Here is a 22,247-nt window from a genome sequence, read left to right as displayed (position 1 = left end):
GGTATCAGTCTCTTTATTGTCACATTGCTCGGTGCCTTGTTTTGCTTGTGCCTGTGGTATAGACAGTGCTCCGGTTCCACTAGTGCATCTTCGGGCAGAGGGATCCCTTGCTGTTGCCTTGTCGTCAGCCCTGCGAGTTGTAAGAAGCTGTCAGGGTCATCTGTTGAGGTAAGTGTGTGGCTTTCACCTGCGATGACAGTGGTGAGGGATCCGTCCATGCCCCAACGGTATCTCAGGTTAGCGTCTCTTAGTTTCTTGGCCACAGGCGCCAGTTTCCGTTTTTCTGTTAGCGCTGAAAACGGTGTATCAGGGTACACTGCTACTCTGTGGCCTTCGTGGGTCATTATTGCGGCCCGGACGGAGATGTCCCTGATGACAATGATGACGTCTCTTGGCGCTTCTTTGGGCGCTGCTGCGTATTTTCGCACCCTGAAAGCCACGGTGATTTGTGCCCTGTCTGTGAGGCCTCTAATGCTCATGGCTGTCGTGAGGTCATGGACATAGGGCAGAGGCTGTGCGTCTTCTATGTGTTCGGGGACACCTCTAAGGCGCAGGTTTTTTCGCCTGTGCCTTGCCTCCATAATAGACATCGAGCGTCTCAGGTCTCGTACCTGTAGTGTGAGCTCCTGTAGATTCTGATCCGTGTCATAGAGTTTTTTGTCCCTGGTTGTCCCCGTGTCTCCAGGTCGCGGACTGTGCGGCGCACGTTCTCTACTTCTGTCTGGACCTTCTGGAGGTCCGTTCTCCAGATCTGCCTTAGGTCAAGCAAGAGCCTCTTTATATCCCCTTTTGTGGCCGGGGTCTCGTCTGCTTCAGGGTCCGGCGAGCTGTCTCAGACCTCTGAGCGAGGCGAGGGCAGTGAGTCCTCTTCTTCTGCGGAGGCTTCTGGTGAGTAACAGGCTTCAGGCGCCATTTTGGGTCTTCGTGGAGGCTCGAAGGAGAGTCTAATATCGGGCTGCCGAGGCGTAACTGAGCCCAGGTTTTTTCTATTTTTCTTCCCCATTGTCTCTGTTTGGGGGTTTTGCTCGTCTCGGGTGTATATATTTTTTATTTTTCCCGTGGTATAGGGCCGTAATGTCTATGGGTGCAAGCGGAGCTCCGTGGAGAGACCCATATAAGTGTTTTGAGCTGACAATATATTAATTATTGCTTGCTTAACCTCTTAAGGACACAACTTCAGAAATAAAATGGAACCATGACGGAATATTTTCGTCATGTGTCCCTTAAAGGGCCATTGACATCCAATACATGGGCATTCTATTAAGACGCAGTGCATATTGCTGTGAGTTTTTTGATACCATCATACTACCTGCAGTTTTATTGCTACAAACCGCTGTGATAGCATCTCACATCTAGCATTAATTGCTGTTGATATAACGCCCTTTGCGTGAAACGCATTTAGTAGTTAGAGACTCCCCTCTCTCTCATGTAATTGTTAATAGATATTTTGTGTTTTTGTTATTTTACTTTACTACGTCTTCCACTTTTTGTTTTCTGTTTGTACTCTGAAACAAGTGCAGTGCCTCTCTGGTTCTGGACCCGGTTATCCACAAGTTTGCCCTTTGGAGGGAAATTGCTGTTATACACGGCTTAGGTAATTTGCACACTGGGTTTGGCAGCTGTTTTGAAAGTTTATCGGGACTCTGTGATACACGCATACATCATGTACGTTCATGTGAGTGTTAGTGCTTTGTGTCTCAGTGATATACTCGTCCACTTCATATTCCTGTGAGATTTATTACACTCATATGTCCCTCACATTCATGTGGAACTCTGTGATACATTCATATACACACCACATTTCTGTTAGTTTTATTGCTGTGGAGTTCTGCGATACACTCATACATACTGCTAATTTCTGTAGGGTTTTGTGATACATTCATAAACACACAACATATCTGTTAGTTTTATTGCTATGGAGTTCTGCGATACACTCATACATACTGCTAATTTCTGTAGGGCTTTGTGATACATTCATATACACACCACATTTCTGTTCGTTTTATTGCTGTGGAGTTCAGCGATACACTCATACATACTGCTAATTTCTGTAGGGCTCTGTGATACATTCATATACACCGCACTGTGAATTCTTCTGCTGTGGACTTCTGAGATACAATTATCCAAATAAATATTCAGAACCAGTACAATAAAAGGGGACAACTTGTGTAGGAAAGACGGACAGGCCAAACTGGATATTAACGTGTTACTAGAGAGGATCACTCTCTGTGAGTATTCATTAACTGTGTAATTACAGTTCAGTTTCAATTCACAGTTTAGTAAATAACCCCAAAGAACTCACACTTTGTTGCACTCTTCCATTACACTCTCTTTCTTTTAAATCAAATGACTGAAAGCACCTTTAGATTTAGAGACGGTACTACACCCCCTGTAGCAAATGATGATTATTATTTTCTATGAGTGCTGAATGAGAAGTCTGTATTTGTGAGCGTCTTAAATCATATTCCGCTTTCAAGTTGTCAGTGCATCTGCAGGCATTTTGAAATGATCATGCACATGCCCTCTTTATTCTAACATTTAAGGAATTTTGAGCTGCAGCCAAAAGCAATCAAGAACGATAGGCTACTGTAGGCATACAGCTCGTATCTAAGTACAACAGGGCACTCGTACCATTACCTGGAGAAAAAACATCCTCTAATAGGAAAAACAAGTGTGATTCTTTGCTGTGTTATCTTAGCGTCGGCAGCACTGATGATGGGAGCTTTTATACAGTTGACAAATACTGTGCGGAACCTTGATTGGGTAATGATCACAAGTCATTGGCTCCAAGCTACAGAACATTTGAAACAATCTCTAAAGGCTCAGAGAGCTGACCCAATGTTAGAGGGCAGACAAGACAATGTTCTCAGTTACCTGAGGCTCCCAAAGCCAAAAATGAGATAATTGTAGAAAGAAATAGAATTCTTCTTCTTTCTTGTGAGTTTACCAAGCAATTTTATTTCTGTTGTTTTTATTTATTTTAAGGGAACACGATAAAGACCCAGAAACCTTCTTTAATGTGCTGCTAAAACTTAAAGAACACGGACTGCCTTTCGCGGTATCCGTTCTCGGAGAGACATTCACAGACGTACCAGGTATATGTTTTGCTTTTTTTTTCTTCTTACACTTTATTGTATTGTACTTGTCACAAATAAAAATAGTGGTTGCCTAACAGTGTTTCTTTTGTTACACCAGAAGTGATAAAATCACATTGCTACTCCTATTCTATAGGCACAAACTTTTAAAGGGCAAATATCATGAAACATTGACTTTTGAGATGTTGAACGCTCTCAGCCGGTTGGCGTAAGTGATATTAGAATTATATTCATTCTTCAATCCTCTCCTGATGACATCACTGAAAAAAAATAAGGCTCAATTTTATTTTTTCATTATGGTTGTCTGTAATATATTTTAATAACTTAAAAGTCTATCCAATTCCTTATCCATCTTTTATTTGCCCCGTCTTCACCTACTTGTGAGTTACTCTTCTGTAACTTCTGTATTACTTTTTCCCTGGTTTTTATCCTTTCTCTCCGTTTATGTCCTTTGTCTTCTACTTCCCTTTGTAAATAACTATAACAGGTACCTGCCCTGCAATCACACCTTTCTTCCTATTAAGTAGATGATAATTTACTCATTTTACTTTCATATGAGGCGTGCAGTCACCTACTGTTATCATGATTGCTATTAAGTCCTAACACACGGGTGCCATTTACTACTTGGACCTTACAGACACCTTAACTAGGAGGAGGGTGTATTCTCATTACTGTCTCGCTCTCATCACTGTCTCGCTGTAGGGTCCAGGGTGTAATTGATACTGCTACAGAGTCAACATCTGTGTGTGTTCCCTGTGGGTGGACATGCTGGGTTATGTAGCACAGACTGCAAATAGGAAGAACTTGGCAACAATGTTATGAGACACTGCTCTGAAACAAGTCCTGGTTGCCACTGCACCCACGCAGCTCCTAGCCATTTCATCTGTGACACCTGTAAAAATAATACAGCATATCCTGTTAATTACTCACGTAAAAATAACTGTTTCAGTTTCATGGAGCAGACTAGTCTGTTTTACCCACATTGTTGTGGATGACCTTAAATAATACGAGAGATAATGATAATATTTGTTCAGTTGCAGTCACTGAGGAGCTTTTAGACTTGGCCTATTTCAGATGCTGCAAAGCACACAGGAAGAGGGGGTGCAATATATTTTCTGTATTAATGCCACATGTTTTTTCTAGACAGACTTCAGTTTGAACGTTCAGGTCCCTAAAATTATTCTTTCCCGTGAGTTTGCCAAAAGACCATGCAGATTTCCTTTAAATCCATGCTTTGCCAGGCCTCAAAAAGGGTCATGTTTTCAGTAGAACTCAGTTGGAACTCTGCAGCAATCATATCCAATTCCTACCAGATAAAGATACACTAAAGTTATCTGCTAATATACTGGTGAACGTAGCAAGGTTCATTATGGTGAATGCAGGTGATTTACGTTGAGTCCGGTTTGGTATTAGTTAAATAGTTATTTTTTAATGTGGTTGACAATGGACTCTGCACACCTCAGAGGTTTTAAGAAGTAGTCATCCAAATAGTTCTGTATATTCTTTATTGAAGAATATCTCAATCCGTTGACCTGGAGAAATAGAGATACCCCACTTCATCTTACAGGCAAAGCTAGATAGGAAATAGAAAGATCTGGACATAAATCGTTCACCTGAAGATCAGTCAATGTGTCAACCAAGAAGACTTTTAGATGTCACATCTTGGAGGTATCTTTGATACACAAGACTATGTGTCATAAACAGCTTGTTCCTGCATTATGCATTGTTTTACTAATTAGGGCCAGACTGTGACAAAAATTCAGCCCAGACAGTTAAAGGCAGAGCTGCCCACTAGGTGGGACGGGCCCAGAAGGGGGGCAAGTGTTGTGTGCATGTGTGGGAATTCTCCCTGTGGTGAAGTTGTATGTTTTTTGGAGGTTGTTTGTCAGATTGCATGTGTGTAGAGGAGACTGTGTTGTAGTGTGTATGTAAAATCTGCTTGTGGCGTAATAGGTGTGACAAGGGGTTGTAGTGTGTGTGTGTTTCTGTGCTGTAAAGTATGTGTGTGTGCAGGGCCGGCGCTACCTGTACGGCGACCTAGGCAGCCGCCTAGGGCGCAGCTTAGCAGGGGGTGCCGGATCCCTGCTCCCAAAATCACCGGTGCAGCTCCTCACCGGATTTGAGTGACCGGCAGGAGGGAAGCGAAGAGCGCTCCCTCCTGCCGGTTTCTCAATGTAGCGTGACTCAGTGAGCGCTTCTTTTTAGTCCGCCGGTGACGCTACATTGGCAGGAGGAACAAAAGAGGAGGGTAAGGACCACTGGGGGAGGGGAGGGGATGGGGGGAGAAAAGTACCACTGGGGGAGGGGAGGGGATGGGGTGAATAAGGACCACTGGGGGAGGGGAGGGGATTGGGGGGGAATAAGGACCACTGGGGGAGGGGAGGGGATTGGGGGGGAATAAGGACCACTGGGGGGAGGGGGTGGGGGGATAAGGACCACTGGGGGAAGGGAAGGGGAGGGGATGGGGGCTAAAGGACCACTGGGGGAGGGGATGGGGGGAATAAGGACCACTGGGGGTGGGGGGAGGATAAGGACCACTGGGGGGGGAGGGGGTGGGGGATAAGGACCACTGGGGGAGGGGAGGGGAGGGGATGGGGGCTAAAGGACCACTGGGGGAGGGGATGGGGGGAATAAGGACCACTGGGGGTGGGGGGAGGATAAGGACCACTGGGGGAGGGGATGGGGGGATAAGGACCACTGGGGGGAGGGGATGGGGGGATAAGGACCACGAGGGGAGGGGATGGGGGGAATAAGGACCACTGGGGGAGGTGGGGGGAAAGGACCACTGGGGGAGGGGGAGGACCACTGGGGGTGGGGGGGAGGATAAGGACCACAGAGGGAGGGGGGGAGTAAGGACCACTGGGGGAGGAGGAGGGGGGATATGGACCACTGGAGGGGGGATAAGGACCACTGGGGGAGGGGGAAGTAAGGACCACAGAGGGAGGAGTAAGGACCACTAGGGCAGGGGGGGTAAGGACCACTGGAGGAGGAGGGGGGGAAGTCCACTAAGGGGTTTGGCAGAGGGAGCCACACAAACAAACACTCATTCTCTTACACACTGAAACAAAATGCATCTCTTACACACCCAATGCACCCCTTACAGACACACACTGTTTTCTATTACATACACAGAAACACACCTTGCATCCCTTACACACACACACACACACACACACACAGAAACATACAATGCATCCACTATACACACACTACATCCCTTACACAAATTGGTATCCCTATACACTACATTCTATAAGAACACACACACATTAAATCCTCTACAATAACACATCCCCTACACACATACACTGCACTCCCTGTGAGAGAACTCATGGGTGGGCCATGTAGGTGGATTTATGGGTGGGCATTGTAGGCATGCTCACGGTCAAGCACTGGGGGCCCAGACCTTGAGCTGTGTAAGGGGCCCCAAAAAATAGAGCTGCTTCATGTTCGTTAATTGTTGTGAGCACTGTTACAAACAGTCTCCAGAGAGCCTCTTCTACACCAGACCTGTGGAGCCAGACTGAGCCCATCATCAGCCTCTTGTCCTCATCTGGTGGTAAGTAGGCAATGCAATATATTATTAGTGGCACTAGTCTCTAATTTACCTCACATTAAATGGATACTATAGTCACCAGAAGCACTACAGCTTAATGTAGTGGTTCTGGTGTCTGTAGCCCGTGCCTGTAGGCTTTTTAATGTAAACACACTGTCTTTTCAGATAAAAGACACTTTGTGCAGACTGGCGTTGGCCCATATGGCAGAGCATATGGGCGGGGCATTGTGATGTAATTGTGGGCAGGACATATGGGGGGCGGCAAATTGTTTTTTGCCTAGGGCGGCAAAAATCCTTGCACCAGCCCTGTGTGTGTGCGTGTTTATAGGTCCTGTAGAGTGCGTTGGCCTAGGGGGTGTTGTGTGTGCATGTAATGGCTGTACTGTGTGTTTATCTAGGGGCTGCAGAGGGTTGCATTGCGTGTGTGTCTAGAATCATTAGTGATCTGTATGTATATTCTAAATTATTGCTGCTCCAATATAGAATTTGTATAGTTATTGTTTTGACAAACATCTGTATTAATAATTCTAATTCTTTATCTAGAATGCACATATGAATGGTATAAACAATGCATGTTCTTATATGAAGGAGATGCACTTTCACAAGTATTTAACCAAAATAGACTAGCCTTTGTAATATCTGTAATAAATAGCTTTTGGACAATGCTGATTATTGGATTGCTCTGGTACTACAATACAATTTCTTAAAATAACTATTACAGTTTATTAGGAAAATCTTCGGTCATTCAGATATAGAATAGAAAACAGCACACACTAGATTGCTGGCTCTATTTCTGAACCAGTTAATTTGTCTGTTAGTATGAGGATAATTAAACAGAATAAATACATAGCCCAATTGACTGGTGCAGTTGTATCTTCTGCTTTAGACGTCTTAAATTTGCTAAAAAGGGTGTAATTTTCAGCTGGTCTTTCAACCGCAGCTTTGCCTGCTACTGAATCTTTGCTCATGAAAGTATTAAAAAAAAATAGACGTTTTTTTTCCACCCAACTCATTTTTTGTTATTTTCTTTACATATTGGCGAGAGTAAACTGATCACATTTTGGACAGATTTCGATTTTTGACAAATATATGTATCTGAAATGACACATGGAGTAGTCTTCAACTAAACTAGATTGATTGCTGGACCTTTGTTTAATCATGCAGACAAGGATCCATAACTTGTCATATTATTTGCCATGTTATATTCTAGTGTTAAAGGAACACTCAAGTGCTTTTGGAGTTAACAGAGTGTCCCCACATTGTCATTTTCTAAATGTGTCGATTTCAAAAGAAATGTAAACTGACAAAGTTGTATCCTGCCAGCTGTCAATCAGACAGCCAGGACTGTGCTCTACCTGATTTAGTTGTGCCCCACCACAAAGCAGAAGACTATACTTCTCATAAAGAAGCCCTGGATTCAATGCTTCTCTAGAAGAATTATGGCAGGTCCAAAGGGGGGGGGGAGGCAATTGAGTCCAAGGACATACCCCAACACTCTAACGTTATAAGCAAGCGATTTTACTTATAAGGCTGGAGTGATCCTTTTGTTATTTTATTTTTTATTTATTTATTTTACGCATATTTCCAAAGTTTTTTTTTACCTAAGGAAAAGTGTGGACTACTTTACCTTCTGCATAATTTGAAGTGTGGAGCTTTAAGTCTAGCTCCACAGCCATTGTCTGTTTTCCTCTTACTCACATCCTACCCTAGGCACTTCTCTAATTTTCATTGTGGACTCTTGTTGAAACAGTAAGTTGAACAGGTCCTGGGGCCAGAAGACGTAGAGGGGGGATGTCTTGGGGACTTAAAATGACACTCCACTGCCCAAATACGAAAACAAATGCGATTTACTGTCTAGCAGATACAACCCATGCATGTATTAAATTATGCATCTTTTCATTGGGATAAGAGCAGCTTGTCGAATCTGCAGTATTCTTGTCCCCAGCCCTGGTTTTCTGTGGCTGTCCAATCACAGACTTACCAATGCAGCTCAATGAGAAGTCTTTGCACTGCAGGTGCTTTGAACAATTGTTGCCTTTTGAGGTATGCTCCACTGAGCTTACCAAACCAGAAAGTTACACGATCAGATGTCTGGTTGACAGCCAGAGGTGTGTAACACGGTTAATTCATAAAAGTCCCAATTTCTTTCGAATTCTGCACTTCATCTAAAACGAAAACGCACTCCTCACAAATAAAGCTTTTCAGCAAGCTGAAGTGCTTTAAGTGTCTGCAGTGTCCCTTCAAGCAAGAGATCCCTGGGAGCCACTTTAACCCCACTAAACCAACCTCTAGTAATCGTATAACTCGAATTTTGCTCTGCAGAGAATTGTAAGGCAAAATGTACTCCTAGAGCCCCACCTGCATTCTCCTGTCTCCATGGTGTTTTACAATTTGCAGAGAAACAAATTTCCTTTTCAGAGGGTTTTGTTGCCCCTCTACATCTTTCTTTTGTAAATAGTACCCTCCTCCTTTATCTCACACCCTATAGCTTCCTTGTAAATCTAACTTTGTATTCTGGCAGTCAGAGAGAACTGAAATAGAATGGATGGCTCGGAACATTAAGCCCACTACAAGGGTCCCTTGCAGACTAAAATAGCACATTCCTACTCCTCGCTAGTTATTTTTATGTGCTGGTTGTATTTTTAGAAACAATGCCAATACGTTCCTCATATATTCCTATAACCAGTGACCATTTGTTAAACTGTAAATGACAACAGGATGTCTGGTTCTATGCTAATATCTCAGACCTTGTATCAAATATTTGTTTAAATATGAATGAATTAAACCGTATGCACACATCTGTACACAAACGCACTGTTTTATCCTAACTTTATGTGCCAGCTGTGCACTGCATTGTTTTTTTTAACAGTAGGAACTTGATACAGAAGGGCTCAAGGGGGCCATAAGGAAGTCTTTGCCTCAACATTTCCTCAAGACTACTGTCTCCCTGGCCCTTTTGCCCCAACAGGTCAGACTCCCGTTCCTCCATTTTAGCACCAACGTCCGTCAGATTACTTTGGGAAATACTTCACAGCCCTTCATCATAGTAACACTTGCATAGTCTTCCTCAAAGCATCTCTTTATCCAAAAACACCGTTACCTCCAATACAACATCCACGTCCATGATAAAGTGTATAAAGCCTGAAGAGTATGCTGAGGTCATCTGATCAAGTGCGTTTCTTTAAGTTCCAGACACATAGAACTGCATATATTAAAATAAAGTAACAGCTTACAACTTTTACTCTTTACAAATAAAACCCATAGTCAGTCAAGTGAACAGCCTGCCCAAGCCTTTCCATAACACATCCCAGACCACCATCTCTGTGGCTGAGCCTGCCATTCATGTGGATGCTCATATCATTGCACGTGTTCCTGCCATGACCGCAGCCTTACAAAACTCCGAATGTGACAGAGCCTAAAGGAAGGATTAGCCCTAATTGAAACTGACTACATTTCAATGTATCATAACAGCAGACTTTGCCGACATGGCTTTTCAGGCCAGCTGGTATCCCCACTGTGCATGGAGCTATTCCGATGATGTACATTATATTGATTCAGCACCAACAGCACTGTCTAGCAATTAATAGGTTTTATCAAAGTAGTGGGAATGTGTGTGTAGGAGGTACAGTATATGCAGTATACTAACTGTATAATTGATCACAAATACACTGTAGTAGTTATACAATTTATGAATATTTTCAGCTAACAGGTGACAGCGGAGGGGAGCTACTGAAAGTGTAGTAGTTACATAGTATAAACTTTTTCCAGTGCCAAATCTTCCTCACAGCTACAAACATGGCCTTCTCCGAAATGGTTCATTCCAATGCTCCTAATTGAGGAACACTGGGGACTAATGTGCTTGCGCTGCACGTACCATGAGCACATTGAATCTTTTCTTTTTTTTTTCTTTTTTTTTGGAATGCATTGTTTTACATTGCAGGGTTAAAAGGACTGAGACACTGCATCCAGACCACCTTATTGAGCTGAAGGTATCTGAGTGACTATAGTGTCTCTTTAACACTCTACAGGTTATATTACAGCAAAGGGAGGCACAGTAAGTGTAGTTGCTGTACATTATATGTATAATTTAGTTATAGCATTAATAGGAGTGTTTCACACGTTACATCTTGCATCACAGTGGAGGGAGGTACAGTAAGTGCAGTTTGCAAATATTTTATTCATATGTTATTAACATAGGTGCCAATCACAGGCTGCAGTAGAGTAGAGGCTCTGGAAGTTCAGTAATTGCATAATATATATAAATATATTTTATTTAGTGCTAACAGGTGTACTGGCCATGTTACATTACAGTAGACGAGGAACAGTAAGTGCAGTAGTTATACAGTTTATGTATATTTGATTTTTGTGTAGCTAACAGTAACAGGTGTATCTAGCACTTACGGGTTACACTCGAGGAGAGATTGTGTAAGCCCAGTAGTAAGTATACACATATTCTATAAAGTGCTTATAGTTACAGGTTACATTGCAGTAGTGGGGGATGCATTGTAAATACAGGCATTATAATAGTGGCTACTAAATAAATGCATGTTTTACGATAATAGCACCTGACCCACAGAGCTTACATTCAGAACATAAATGTAGACCTGCAATGTAGACTTATATTGACATTTTTGGAGCGATTTTATTAGGTGTTATCACTACACAAGCCAAGGGTTGCGTGGAGGTCTGTGATGTCTGCTTTGCTTAGCGGTCCAGGTGTATTACGCTGACTCAGTTGCTTACATCTGCATGAACAAACAGAAGACCTCCCATGGTTATTGCTTGTTTAAACCAGCGATGTTTGGGTTTTAAAGCTCACTGTGTTTTGTTTATCTTCCCTAGTTCTACCAGGCTGTTTGATTAAATAGGAATTTAACAGTAATGGGCTCTTTCCACAACTAAACCACACTATTCCCTTTTCAATAACCATCATGTTTTTTCCATTTAAATTTAAGACTCACACCAGCTTTCCCTTGTCACTCATTTTATATTGCAAATCATTTTATCATCATCGTTCATGTCTAACTGCATCATTTTTAATTGACCTGATCTCATGGAAGCCAAATGTGCTTTCTGCTTTTTACACAGTTTATCATTCCAGGCAGTTTGTTATTGCAATGTTTTAGAGCAATTAGTACTAGTTGTTGTTACCCAAAATATTTTATAGTATAGATCTAGAATTCAATTTCTTGATTAGCTAGAATTAAATTAGACATACTGATTAAGTTAATATTACAGACTATATTTATTAAAGGAACAGTTGCAACACTATAATCACTACCGACTGCTATAGTAGTTATGGTGCCAGAAGTGCCCTCCATTTGCATAGGCACCTATCTCAGCATACTTCTGAGCTGGGAGCTACCATAATGAGCTTCCATTAGCTTACCCGAGCTAAGCACTGTTGTGCAGTGCCATATCAATGACATAGAGCAGTGTTTCCCAAATTCAGGTACACATGCCCCCAGGGGTACGAACCAGTTCCCCCAGGGGTGTGCAGAAAACAATCTGTAATGGCAGAAATGCCAATGTGGCTGCAAGATGGCCTGTAGTCTGCAAAGGCCCATTGGGTAGCCCATGCACATAGGGCCACTCAATGGACCTATGTCTTCAGGGGCCCGGTCGTGCTCTGGGGCAAAGGAGAAGCAAGGGGAGCCTGTGTCAGAGGAGCAGCAAGGAAAGCTTGGGGCATATGAGAGCTTGGGGCAGAGGAGAAGCAGGGGAGATGGGGCAGAGAAAAAAATAAAAATGTTATTAAATAATAACAACTATATTAGTTACAAACATTTTGCTAATATGAGGGGTACAATTCATGGTAAAGGGCAGCCAATGGGTAAACAAATGGAAAAAAGGTCAGCTCTAAGTCAGTGATCAAACAATGACCACCTTATTACACCGCATATGATTTACAAATGGTTTTACTATATTACTTGGGAGGGTGCCAGGACATTCCAGGGACCATAACCACTTCAATGGATTTGGAGTGTTCCTATAAGTTGGTGCTCAGCACCAATCTCTATTTTTGGAAGCTGGTACTTTACCTTCCTCCCACTCCAGTCACCAGAATCCCAGTGGTGATGTCATCGTTGGGGGGTCTTTGCAAATTCGGCAAAGATCCTTGGACAGTGACAGTGCGGCTTTAACACATGTAACTTAACGCGATCTCCATGTCTCCCACAAGGTCCATGTTTTAAAGAAGATTTTGAAATGGGAATATATAGTTTTAAATTCACATTTGGAAATTATATTCGGAAATATTTTGTTTGTTTTTGTTTAGGACCTCAATGTTTTCGGGTGAGAATGCTCTCGTCAAGCGTTGTGTGGTTATTATAATATGTGGTATAATGTTTAGTACATCACAAGAAATTTAATGGGGGAAATATAGGAGAAGAAACATGAGAGTTAAGTTGTCATTTCCTTAATAATGTTGTGAAGACTTGTCCAGTAGAGGACACTAGCAGAATCCCACCATATATGATTCCTTGTACCTTCTGATTTGCTACAACGCCAACAGTTCAATTAAATAATGGGAAATATCTTATGTAATTGAGCTGGCACCATTTGCCATCTATATATAATTTTATGTTGTTGTTCAAAATGAGCTGAGACCTAAGTACACTTTTTTTGTACAGTAATCAAGTGGTCACATTGTCTTAGTGATATATTACATTGTAGATCAGATTCCTTTGAATTTAGATTGCAAATTTAGATTGAGAGAATGGTGTTTGCACGGATATTAGCCGGTATCATATGGAGATTGATTTACAGAAAGGTGTCAGTTGACCATTTATACTTATTTGCTCCCAAGGTGTAGTTTTAGCTGAAGATAATCCCTGAATTAGACCTTGTTTTTGTAGTTTCAGTAATAAGGTGTGTAGATGAAACTATCAGGGAGTAAATACAATTATTGAAGTTTTGTGAACTCCATCAAGATTGAATGTGTGGTAGAGATGCATAATCTCTACCACACAGGGTTTAGCATGAAAATTGGGAATGCGATAAGGAAGAGCCTCAGTTGGATTGGCTAGAGGCAGCTGATCCATGCCGCATAGTCTTTCTTTGCACTTATCCCTTATCTGGAGAAATAATTTAGTTTGTGGGGAGGCATGAGGAAGAGAGGGATGATATTGTTTAGGGAGCCACATAACATGGGCTAAGTGATGTGGGCTCGTTGGCTACCTATGATTAGAGAAATTAGGTACAACAGCTAACACCACAGCATGGTGGTAGGTTGATACATTAGGGACCGCTAGACTCCCCCCCCCCCCAATATCATAATGGGCAGATTTAAAATAGAAGTGTAGTAAGTGCATCGGAAATGTACGAAACAAGTACTGTAGTCTAGGTAGAATGGACATTTTGAGTGCTGCAATCCTCTCCATCCAGGAGTGAAAGAGTGGTGACCCCTGTTGCAGAAGAGTGCGAGAATGATTTCATACTTTGATATAGTTAGCAGAAAATAAGTCTGATACGTTTTTGGTAATTCCAAGAAATTTTATGTTATAATGTCCCCAAATTCAAAGGGAAATGTTGCGCAAGAAAGAATCCCTATACAAATGGTCTGTGTTTCACCAGTATTAAGGGAACAGTAGGACACTAAACCATAGGAAAGGATTTCTTCAAAGTGAAGTTTATAGGTAGGTGACATATAGCAGTATATTGTCAGTGAAAGCCTCACTTCATTATCACCCATCAAAATATGCATTTAATATGATGGAATGTAAAAGGGGCTTTAAAGACAGTCTGTACAATAAGGTGGAAAGATAACACCCTTGCTTGTGCAAATTGCAATATTTGGATGATAAAAATCCAGCTTGTAGGACTTAGGCTTTTGGGTTGGCTATAATTAGATTTGGTGAATAAATAAAGATGGAATGCCAAAACTATTCAACAACGCCTCGAGGAAAGTCCAGGTCAAAAGCTTTTTCTGCATCTAAAGGTAATAATAGACCGCCCCAGCCAGACTCCTGAAGTCTCTGAAGCACCTGGTCTGGTCCCTGTTGTCCCTTCACTAAACCAGTTTGATCTTTGGTAATTAACCGCGGTAATAACAGACTCAACAGATTAGCGTAAAGTTTGGTATCGGTACCTCTACCTGTAAATTGAAAAGAGTCATAAAGCTGGAGTGTCACTGAGCTTTGGTCCAACAAAATGTCTTCTATGGAACAATTAGAGAATTGGGCTACTGTGGTGCTGTTTATGAGCAATGTGTCTATATGAACTTTAGAATGGAAAGTGAAATCTTTTTCTAAGGAATGGATAATCTTCCAGCCGTCATACAGAAAATGAAGAGAAAGCATACGTACTAAGCCTTTACACCCTGAAGCTAATTGTTGTTTCTTGCATGTACAGAGTAGGAGTCTAGAGAGGGCGTCTGAATGAAGTTAAAATCTCAACAAAGGATTAGACCGCCCTGGTTTATTTTATGCACTTTGTGCAAAATGGATTCTAGGGCCTGAAAAGGCGATGAGCTCTCTTCACCAACAGTTGATCCGAGTAAATGTGTGGCTCTACTTCTTGAAACAGATTGAGTAGATAGGAGTTTATATCTGCATTGGATACACTCTCCAGCATCACCTGAAATGAAGATTGTTTCTCCTGGATCTGTCTTCAATATGAGCCAATTTAATTTTGTAGGACTCCAAAACAGCCTCCATTTCTTGAATTTTATCAGCCAAGCTGTTATGGACGCCTGCAAATTTTGTCCATTATCTGTTCCACATGGAAGGTCCTTTGGCCCAGATCTCCTGTTTCTTTGCATAACTCAGCATCCATTGTTTGTAATTGGGTAACTATAGTGATTTTCTTTTTTTTTTTTTAATTCTTTATTTTTGTGGGTATGCAGAATTCAAACTTGCTTTACATCAGGTGCATATAGGGTATCATATGTATACAATACATTTAAAATAGACATCACATATTGGATATATTTGCACCCATGCCAAACCACCCGTTTTTATTTAGAAAGTCACCTCAATAACCCCTCTTTCTAAGCATATTTATTCGATGCCGCGTATTTAGAGGGCGCAGGTAGCCAGCTAGATGAGCCCAGCTTAAGGATGTTGGGGCTGAGAATTTGCTTGAGCTCTTGGTTGGGGATATGGGAATACACGGGTATGTGGCCAGTGGCCGCTTAGACGGCTGAGTGGGGGCGGGGGTGGGGGGGCGGGGCGGAAGTAGTCTTAAACAGAATCTCAGGCTGTCTGCTTACGGAGCCAGATGCAATATTATACATAAACTAAACTTTGTGAGTAATCTTTTAAATAAAAGTATTCTTAGAAATTTTGCTATGAAAGTAAACTGTGAAAGTAAACTAAACTAAAACACAACAGACGCTCATAAGACTGACTTATAAACCAGGTACAGGAGCTCGTACTAAAGGTCCAATTCGTAGGCCTGCATTAATGATCAACGTAGATCAATTGTAGGTAACAGGTCCACTAGGTGTTTGTCTCAGGTCAGGGAGCCTGTCGCCCTCGGTGCTATGTCTCTGGGTGCAAACGGAGTTATATCTTCCATGTTCCACATCGGGCGGGCGCCCGTAGGTGCTGCCAGCAATGAAAGTCCCAGTGACTGGAGGAAGGTAGACGCCTCGGATATATGAGACATGAAGATCGGCTTCTTGCCACGTTCCGTTACGAGGCGATGCGGGCCCCATTTATAAGGGATGGAATTCTCCCTTAGCTGCAGCGGGACAGAGGGATCTGCGCCACATGAGGGTCTGTCTTGATAGGTCTCTGTATAACGTTAGGGTATCATCCTCAAAGGTAACTGTAGGTGAGCCTTTTGCAGCTCCCATCAGGGCCCCTCGGTCTGAGTCCTGAATAAATTTAATGAGTACGTCCCGTGGTGCTTCCTGGGGTGCCTTGGACGCTTTGGGGAGACGAAAGCAGGAGTCCATCCCTACTTGCTTAGCCTGCTTTGGGACCAGCAACCTGGCTATGAGCCTCCTGCAATAATGTGGTAGTTCCATGTTGGTGACCGTTTCGGGCACACCCCTGATCCGCAAGTTTCTAGCTTTAGCCTTGTCCTCCATGCCGGCCATTTGGGCCGTCAGCATTGCACACTGCTTTTGCAAGGATCCCAATGTGGCATCCGTGGCCGCTTGTGCCACCCTGGTGCTCTTAAGGGACTCTTCAATTGACCCTACGCGGCCAGTGAGCGTCGAGACCTCACCTCGGACTTGCGCCATGTCCGCGTCGAACATCGCCTTAATATCCTGCATCAGCGCCTTTATGTCGGCTTTTGTAGCTGGTGCCGCATACCCTAGCTCGTGAGGCGGCAGGGATGTGATTTGTGTCCTCCTGGGAGCGGGAACAGAGTCAGGTACACTCTCTTCATCCGAGGATTGAGAGGCATAGGCCTCCCTCGGCGCCATCTTGGCGGGCACTTGCCGCTGTGCCTGACACAGAAAAGTGCCAATATCTTGAGATCCGGGGCTGGGATCGGCTCGGCTTTTCTTTGCCTTTTTCCCCATGGTGCTGGGGGCCGGGGGACTGGTTTTCGGGTCCTAGAATTTGTTCCGATCACTGAAATGCGAGGTTTAGCGGGTCCCGTACTCAGAGCTGTCGTGTACTGCGACTTGCTTGTTCAGGTGCTGGCTCCGCCCCAGTCACTATAGTGATTTTTAAGCATTTGGAAAAGTTCTGACATCATTGCTTTCATGCCTGTTGCTGTAATAGGTTTGGATTCTGCCAGCAAACCGGGGAATGTTGGGGAAGAGTGAGATCCCTCAGGGTTTGGATGTGGAAGATTAGAAAAAAGGAAGACCAGCTTAGTTTTGGATCTCTGCAACATCAGCACAAGTTAGGGTGCTAAACTGGAGGTAAGTATGCTCGGAAGTCTGATTATGTGTGATGCTCATAGCTAGAGGAGACAGAGCTTCATAAAAGTACGTCCATGGAGCTCCGCCACATAGCCAGGCCCTCTTGGACTTCCAATTTTTAACATAATATGGCACTGACTGCTTTGTTAAGCTGAAATAGCTTCTTTATATATATATATATATATATATTTTTTTATGAATTGTTGTAATGTAATCTTCCCATTCAAACTTTCCCTCGGTTTCACTGGAAAAAAAATCTGTCCCTGAACAACATTTTGGCTATTCGCCATATCCGTTACCTAAGCTGTAGGCTGCAGAAAGAGTAAGATGACTGATCCCAACAGGTGGCAAAAACTCACTGTTACGTATATTTTATTTATAATAAGATTTTATTGATGACTTTATGGTCCAGGAAATACCTCTATTAACAGCAGAACATGATACAATATATCTATGAAGTTGTGGATAGCTGAAATACGTGGCAGAAACTTGATCTCATAGGGATAATAAATAGTTGCAAAATGTATTAAGTGAATAATAAGGAATGAGAAGATTGTGGGCATGAAGAAGAAAAAAGGACACTTTTTATCTAGTAATATCAAGAATAACAGGTGAGTTGTGCCGAGGGAAGTTATGTAATGGTTATTGGTCCATCGAGCCCAGCTCTTATCAAGAGACTAATGTGCTTATACCAGTATTCAGCATACTCTCCTGGTCATTTTATGACAAATATATTCTCCAGTGTCCCTTATACGGGTAAAGAACCTTTTCATGACTGCAGTAGCTAATGGTATATAAGTAAGTTATTTCAAATCTTAGCCGGAATATTAATATTTGGCAACATATGTAGAAAAGGCAATTAGTTTGTGTTTGCTTCCAAAATATTGTTAAATATTCCATCTGAAGAGGTTGAAATAGAGGTAAACATATACGTACTCACATACACACTAAGTGGATGCTTTAAGTAGCAAGGCCCTAGTGACACACTTTTAGTCATACCTCCCTACATTCCAAATGGTCTAAGAGGGACACTTGTTTTAGGGGAATGAGTGGGGGTATGGTCAGGGGCAGGGCTGTTCTGAGAAATTATAGGTGTCTTACTAATAATTTATGCAACTAAAATGTAATTTGGAACAGGAACTATGTATCTTATTTACACAGACTGATTTCTAAACACATTTATTGCAGTTTACATACACCATACTGCGAGTATTATTGCTGTCAAGCTCTGTGATACACTTTGACACACCAACAATATTGGGCTTCTAGAAAAGAGGGACATTAGGATAGAGGGATGGAGGGACAACATAGGGACAGTTGGGAGTTTGGATTTGTTATTCAGCCAAATGTTAAAGTGAGGAAGACCTGCTATGTTCTATTTTTTTTTTCCATGGTGAGATTACAAGTAGCTTGAAAACATGATCTATTCACAGGGTATAGCCAAATCCTGCAGCACCACTTTTCATGTACAAACCTACCCACACTTGCATTCAATACATATCAGAATCTGTGCTTACACCCCGTAGAATTTCTTTCAGGACAGTCCATCTAATAACATCAATCAATGAAGTGGAAAATCAGAAGCTTCCTGATACAATGCATCTTGTATCCATACATTTAAAACATACGTTATTTAACCTAGGGTATTCAATTATAATGCAAAACATGCAAAGTAGAGCACATAAGGAAATATTCAGTTATTTGGTGGCAGCAGAGCTCTGGCAGCATTGGGAACATCTACAGGTTTTGTTTAAAAAACAAAAAAACAAGTTTATCAAGACGGAGAGACATTGTGAGATTGCTACCAGATGTGGTGGTTTCAACTTTTCGTACTCTGGGAGTTTCACATATTACAGTCTCTACAGACATCATTATCGACCTCAAAGAGTTGAGTGATTTATGAATGTCTCCAGAACCCCAAGATGCAATTATTTTCCCTTAATGCATGATTATTTTAAGGTTACTGTCCCTTTAATGGAAGGACAGCCCTGGGATAAACATGTACCAACCTGCCTGATATATTTTGCAGTCTGTTCTTTAGAACGTCCCATAAAGGATTGTTCATGTTCAAAGGGGCTCTATAAAGACCACAAATACTACAGTTCATTGAAATGGTTATGGTGCAAAGACTCTGTGGATGCAGATCACCTCCTCCCATCCTCCCACCCCCAGTATATGTCAAAACCGTTTTGAGTAGTTTGATAAAAAAAAAATGTAATCCTCCTTTAACCCCTTGAGGACACATGACATGTGTGACATGTCATGATTCCCTTTTATTCCAGAAGTTTGGTCCTTAAGGGGTTAATTTATAGCCCAGTCAATCTGCTGTGACTCGGCTGATGTCAAGCCAACCATGGGTGGCAGTCTGAGAGTTTAGGGGGCAGGTTAGTCGATTTTAAATGGCAGTGACAGATTAACCCTCAGTTCTCTCCCTCAAAGGTTTACATGGTAATTCTGAATGCCCTAGCTATTTTTTTTGTTTTGTTTTTGTTTTTATCAAACCCCTCAAAAAAAGAGTTTGACTTAAAGAAACACTTCAAGCATCACAACCACTGCAGTTCACTGTAGTGGTTATGGTGCCATGAATGCCATGGCGCCCCTCCATTATAGAATCGGCTTGACTTCTTGGCTTGCTCTTTTCATTAAGCTAAACCCGCAGGTGTATGGTTTGGCTCATTGTCTGAGAGCGATCAACTGTCTTCAACTGAGTTCTTAGCTTAGGACAATTAACAAACGCTCGTAATCATGGGCTTCTTCCAGAGAGGAGGTGTGGAGCGGTGCACGGAGGACCCCATGTAGAACGTCAAACCATAACTTTGACAAATTACATTAGGGGGCATTAGGGTACTCCTGGCGAGCTGTAGTCGCTATGATTCTAGGGGTGTTCCTTTAAACCAATGGGCTGTTAGCCACATACTCTTTATACTCTAACTAGCCGAGTGAGGAAATACAACCGTTAAATTTGCTGTTGTGATTGGAAGGCTAATAGTTAATGATCTAAGCATATTATGGTGCCAAATTCAATAGAGGTATCTTTATGTCTGTGATTAAAACGTAATTTAATTATTAAAATATTTTATGGTTTTTGTAACCTTATTAGTAAGGTAGAGTAAAGCCTTTGTTTTGCAGCTAGCAAAATATAGACCAATAGTTGCCAGTTTTTCAAGGAACCTTTTTAAATATAATTGAAAACAGAGAGGTAGATTAAAAAGGAAAATCTTTTTATGCTCTAATCATATGGATCGATTCCAGTTAACATTTGGGACCTTTAGAGATCACTATGAAAGGGTGTAGCGCTTTAAATGCCAGAAAATGACATCAGATTTGGCGACAATCTAGCATAAGTCAGTATGATCTATTCCCCTTTTGGGTGCTATTTAAAAAAAGAGCCATGGAACAAAATCACGTCTCTACTGCGCGCAGTTTGCAACCTAAAATACTGCTCCTTTACCTGTAAATACTCACAAGGGTTGAGAACGGATTTATTACGCATAGAGTGTGGTTTCATTGTTTGAATTAAAAACGAGCTATTTCTAAGTGTTTGTTTTTGCAGCCTCCTGATATGCATTGGTGCCTGTATCAAAATAAGGTTAGTGAGGGGGCAGCCATAAGTCCTGACAGGCTAAATTTGTGGTAGTTTTATCTCGTTAACTGATATTTCAACTGTTTGATCTTTGACACTAAATCTCGGCCTAAGCATTGCGCGTTATCCTTTCTGGGGAAAGCATAAACCGGTTTATTAAATTCTGACTTGTAATATGGCACTCACTCTAGTTAAGAAAACAAAACAAAATACATGTTGTTAGTTGTTAAGCCTATTGTCATACAGGTATTTTGGACAGCTACTCAAAGTCTGAAATAATACTCCAGATGTATCGTACACCTTTCCCCATTGTAAGGGGATACAGTTGGTGGAAGTAGTGTGACGGTCTTCCTGCACACAATATTCCTTTCCACATATCCATTCAACATAAATTTATTATCTCTCTGCTTCTATGCACTACATATGTATGCCTCTTTGCATTGGTCCTATGCTATCTTAAAGGGTGCTGCAAGGGTAAAAAGGTAAATAAACTAATTTTTTTACTCCTTACAGGTGGGGGCCAGGGACCTAAACGACCACCAGGGCACTATAGTGTTAGGCATACACATTTGTATTCATAATACTATAGTGTTCATTTAAGGTAAACATTCCTATACAAATGTAATGTTTTATTTTTGTCTGGAAGAGGGCAAATAAGTCAACGTAAATTCTTTAAGTTTGTGCTTTTACAACAATTGTTACATTTTATTTTTTAAGTATAGCAACTTAACATTTTTTTTATCCGCTTGACAATTTGGATTGTGTAATTCACATTAGCTGGACTCCAACTTGACATAGGATTTAATATGTCTTAAAGATTTCACACCTTCTATAAAGCTTGTCAACGTTGGACCTGAATAGTGATAGATAGAGAAAAAATACGCAACATGATGAGGAGGATGGAAGGAAGAATAGAGTGTAGAAAGTTGACAATGTTGATGATCTCTATTTTTCGGTCCCGTGATTGAGACTTCTGTTTGCACATTAGGCCATGTATAATATGTACAATATAAAGTGTTGGAACATTAGATCAGTCTTCTCTCCAGTACCTAGAAGGGAAATGTAACTTGTCCAGATTCCCAAGTATATGACATCATCTCTGACCAATGTCTGTGATCGTTATATAGTTAGGGTTTGAGGAACATCTAAAATTGGTTAGGTAATCCTCTTTTGCTCCCTGTTGTCTTA

The 22,247-nt window shown here is 41.8% G+C and overlaps 1 protein-coding gene across 3 annotated transcripts in view; it reads left to right on the top strand.

Annotated features, from left to right (window-relative positions):
- The window catches only part of GTDC1 (glycosyltransferase like domain containing 1), a 203,938-nt gene that overhangs the window by 135,689 nt on the left and 46,002 nt on the right, over positions 1–22,247 (top strand). For all 3 annotated transcript variants that reach the window (XM_063429377.1, XM_063429380.1, XM_063429379.1), the window contains exon 6: positions 2,986–3,095. In XM_063429377.1, the coding sequence (XP_063285447.1) occupies positions 2,986–3,095 (110 nt within the window). The remainder of the gene's footprint in view (positions 1–2,985; positions 3,096–22,247) is intronic.

Source organism: Pelobates fuscus, chromosome 8 (genome assembly GCF_036172605.1).
Source record: "Pelobates fuscus isolate aPelFus1 chromosome 8, aPelFus1.pri, whole genome shotgun sequence".
In the NCBI taxonomy this organism is placed as follows: domain Eukaryota; kingdom Metazoa; phylum Chordata; class Amphibia; order Anura; family Pelobatidae; genus Pelobates; species Pelobates fuscus.
This window is presented reverse-complemented; position numbering and strand designations above follow the sequence as displayed.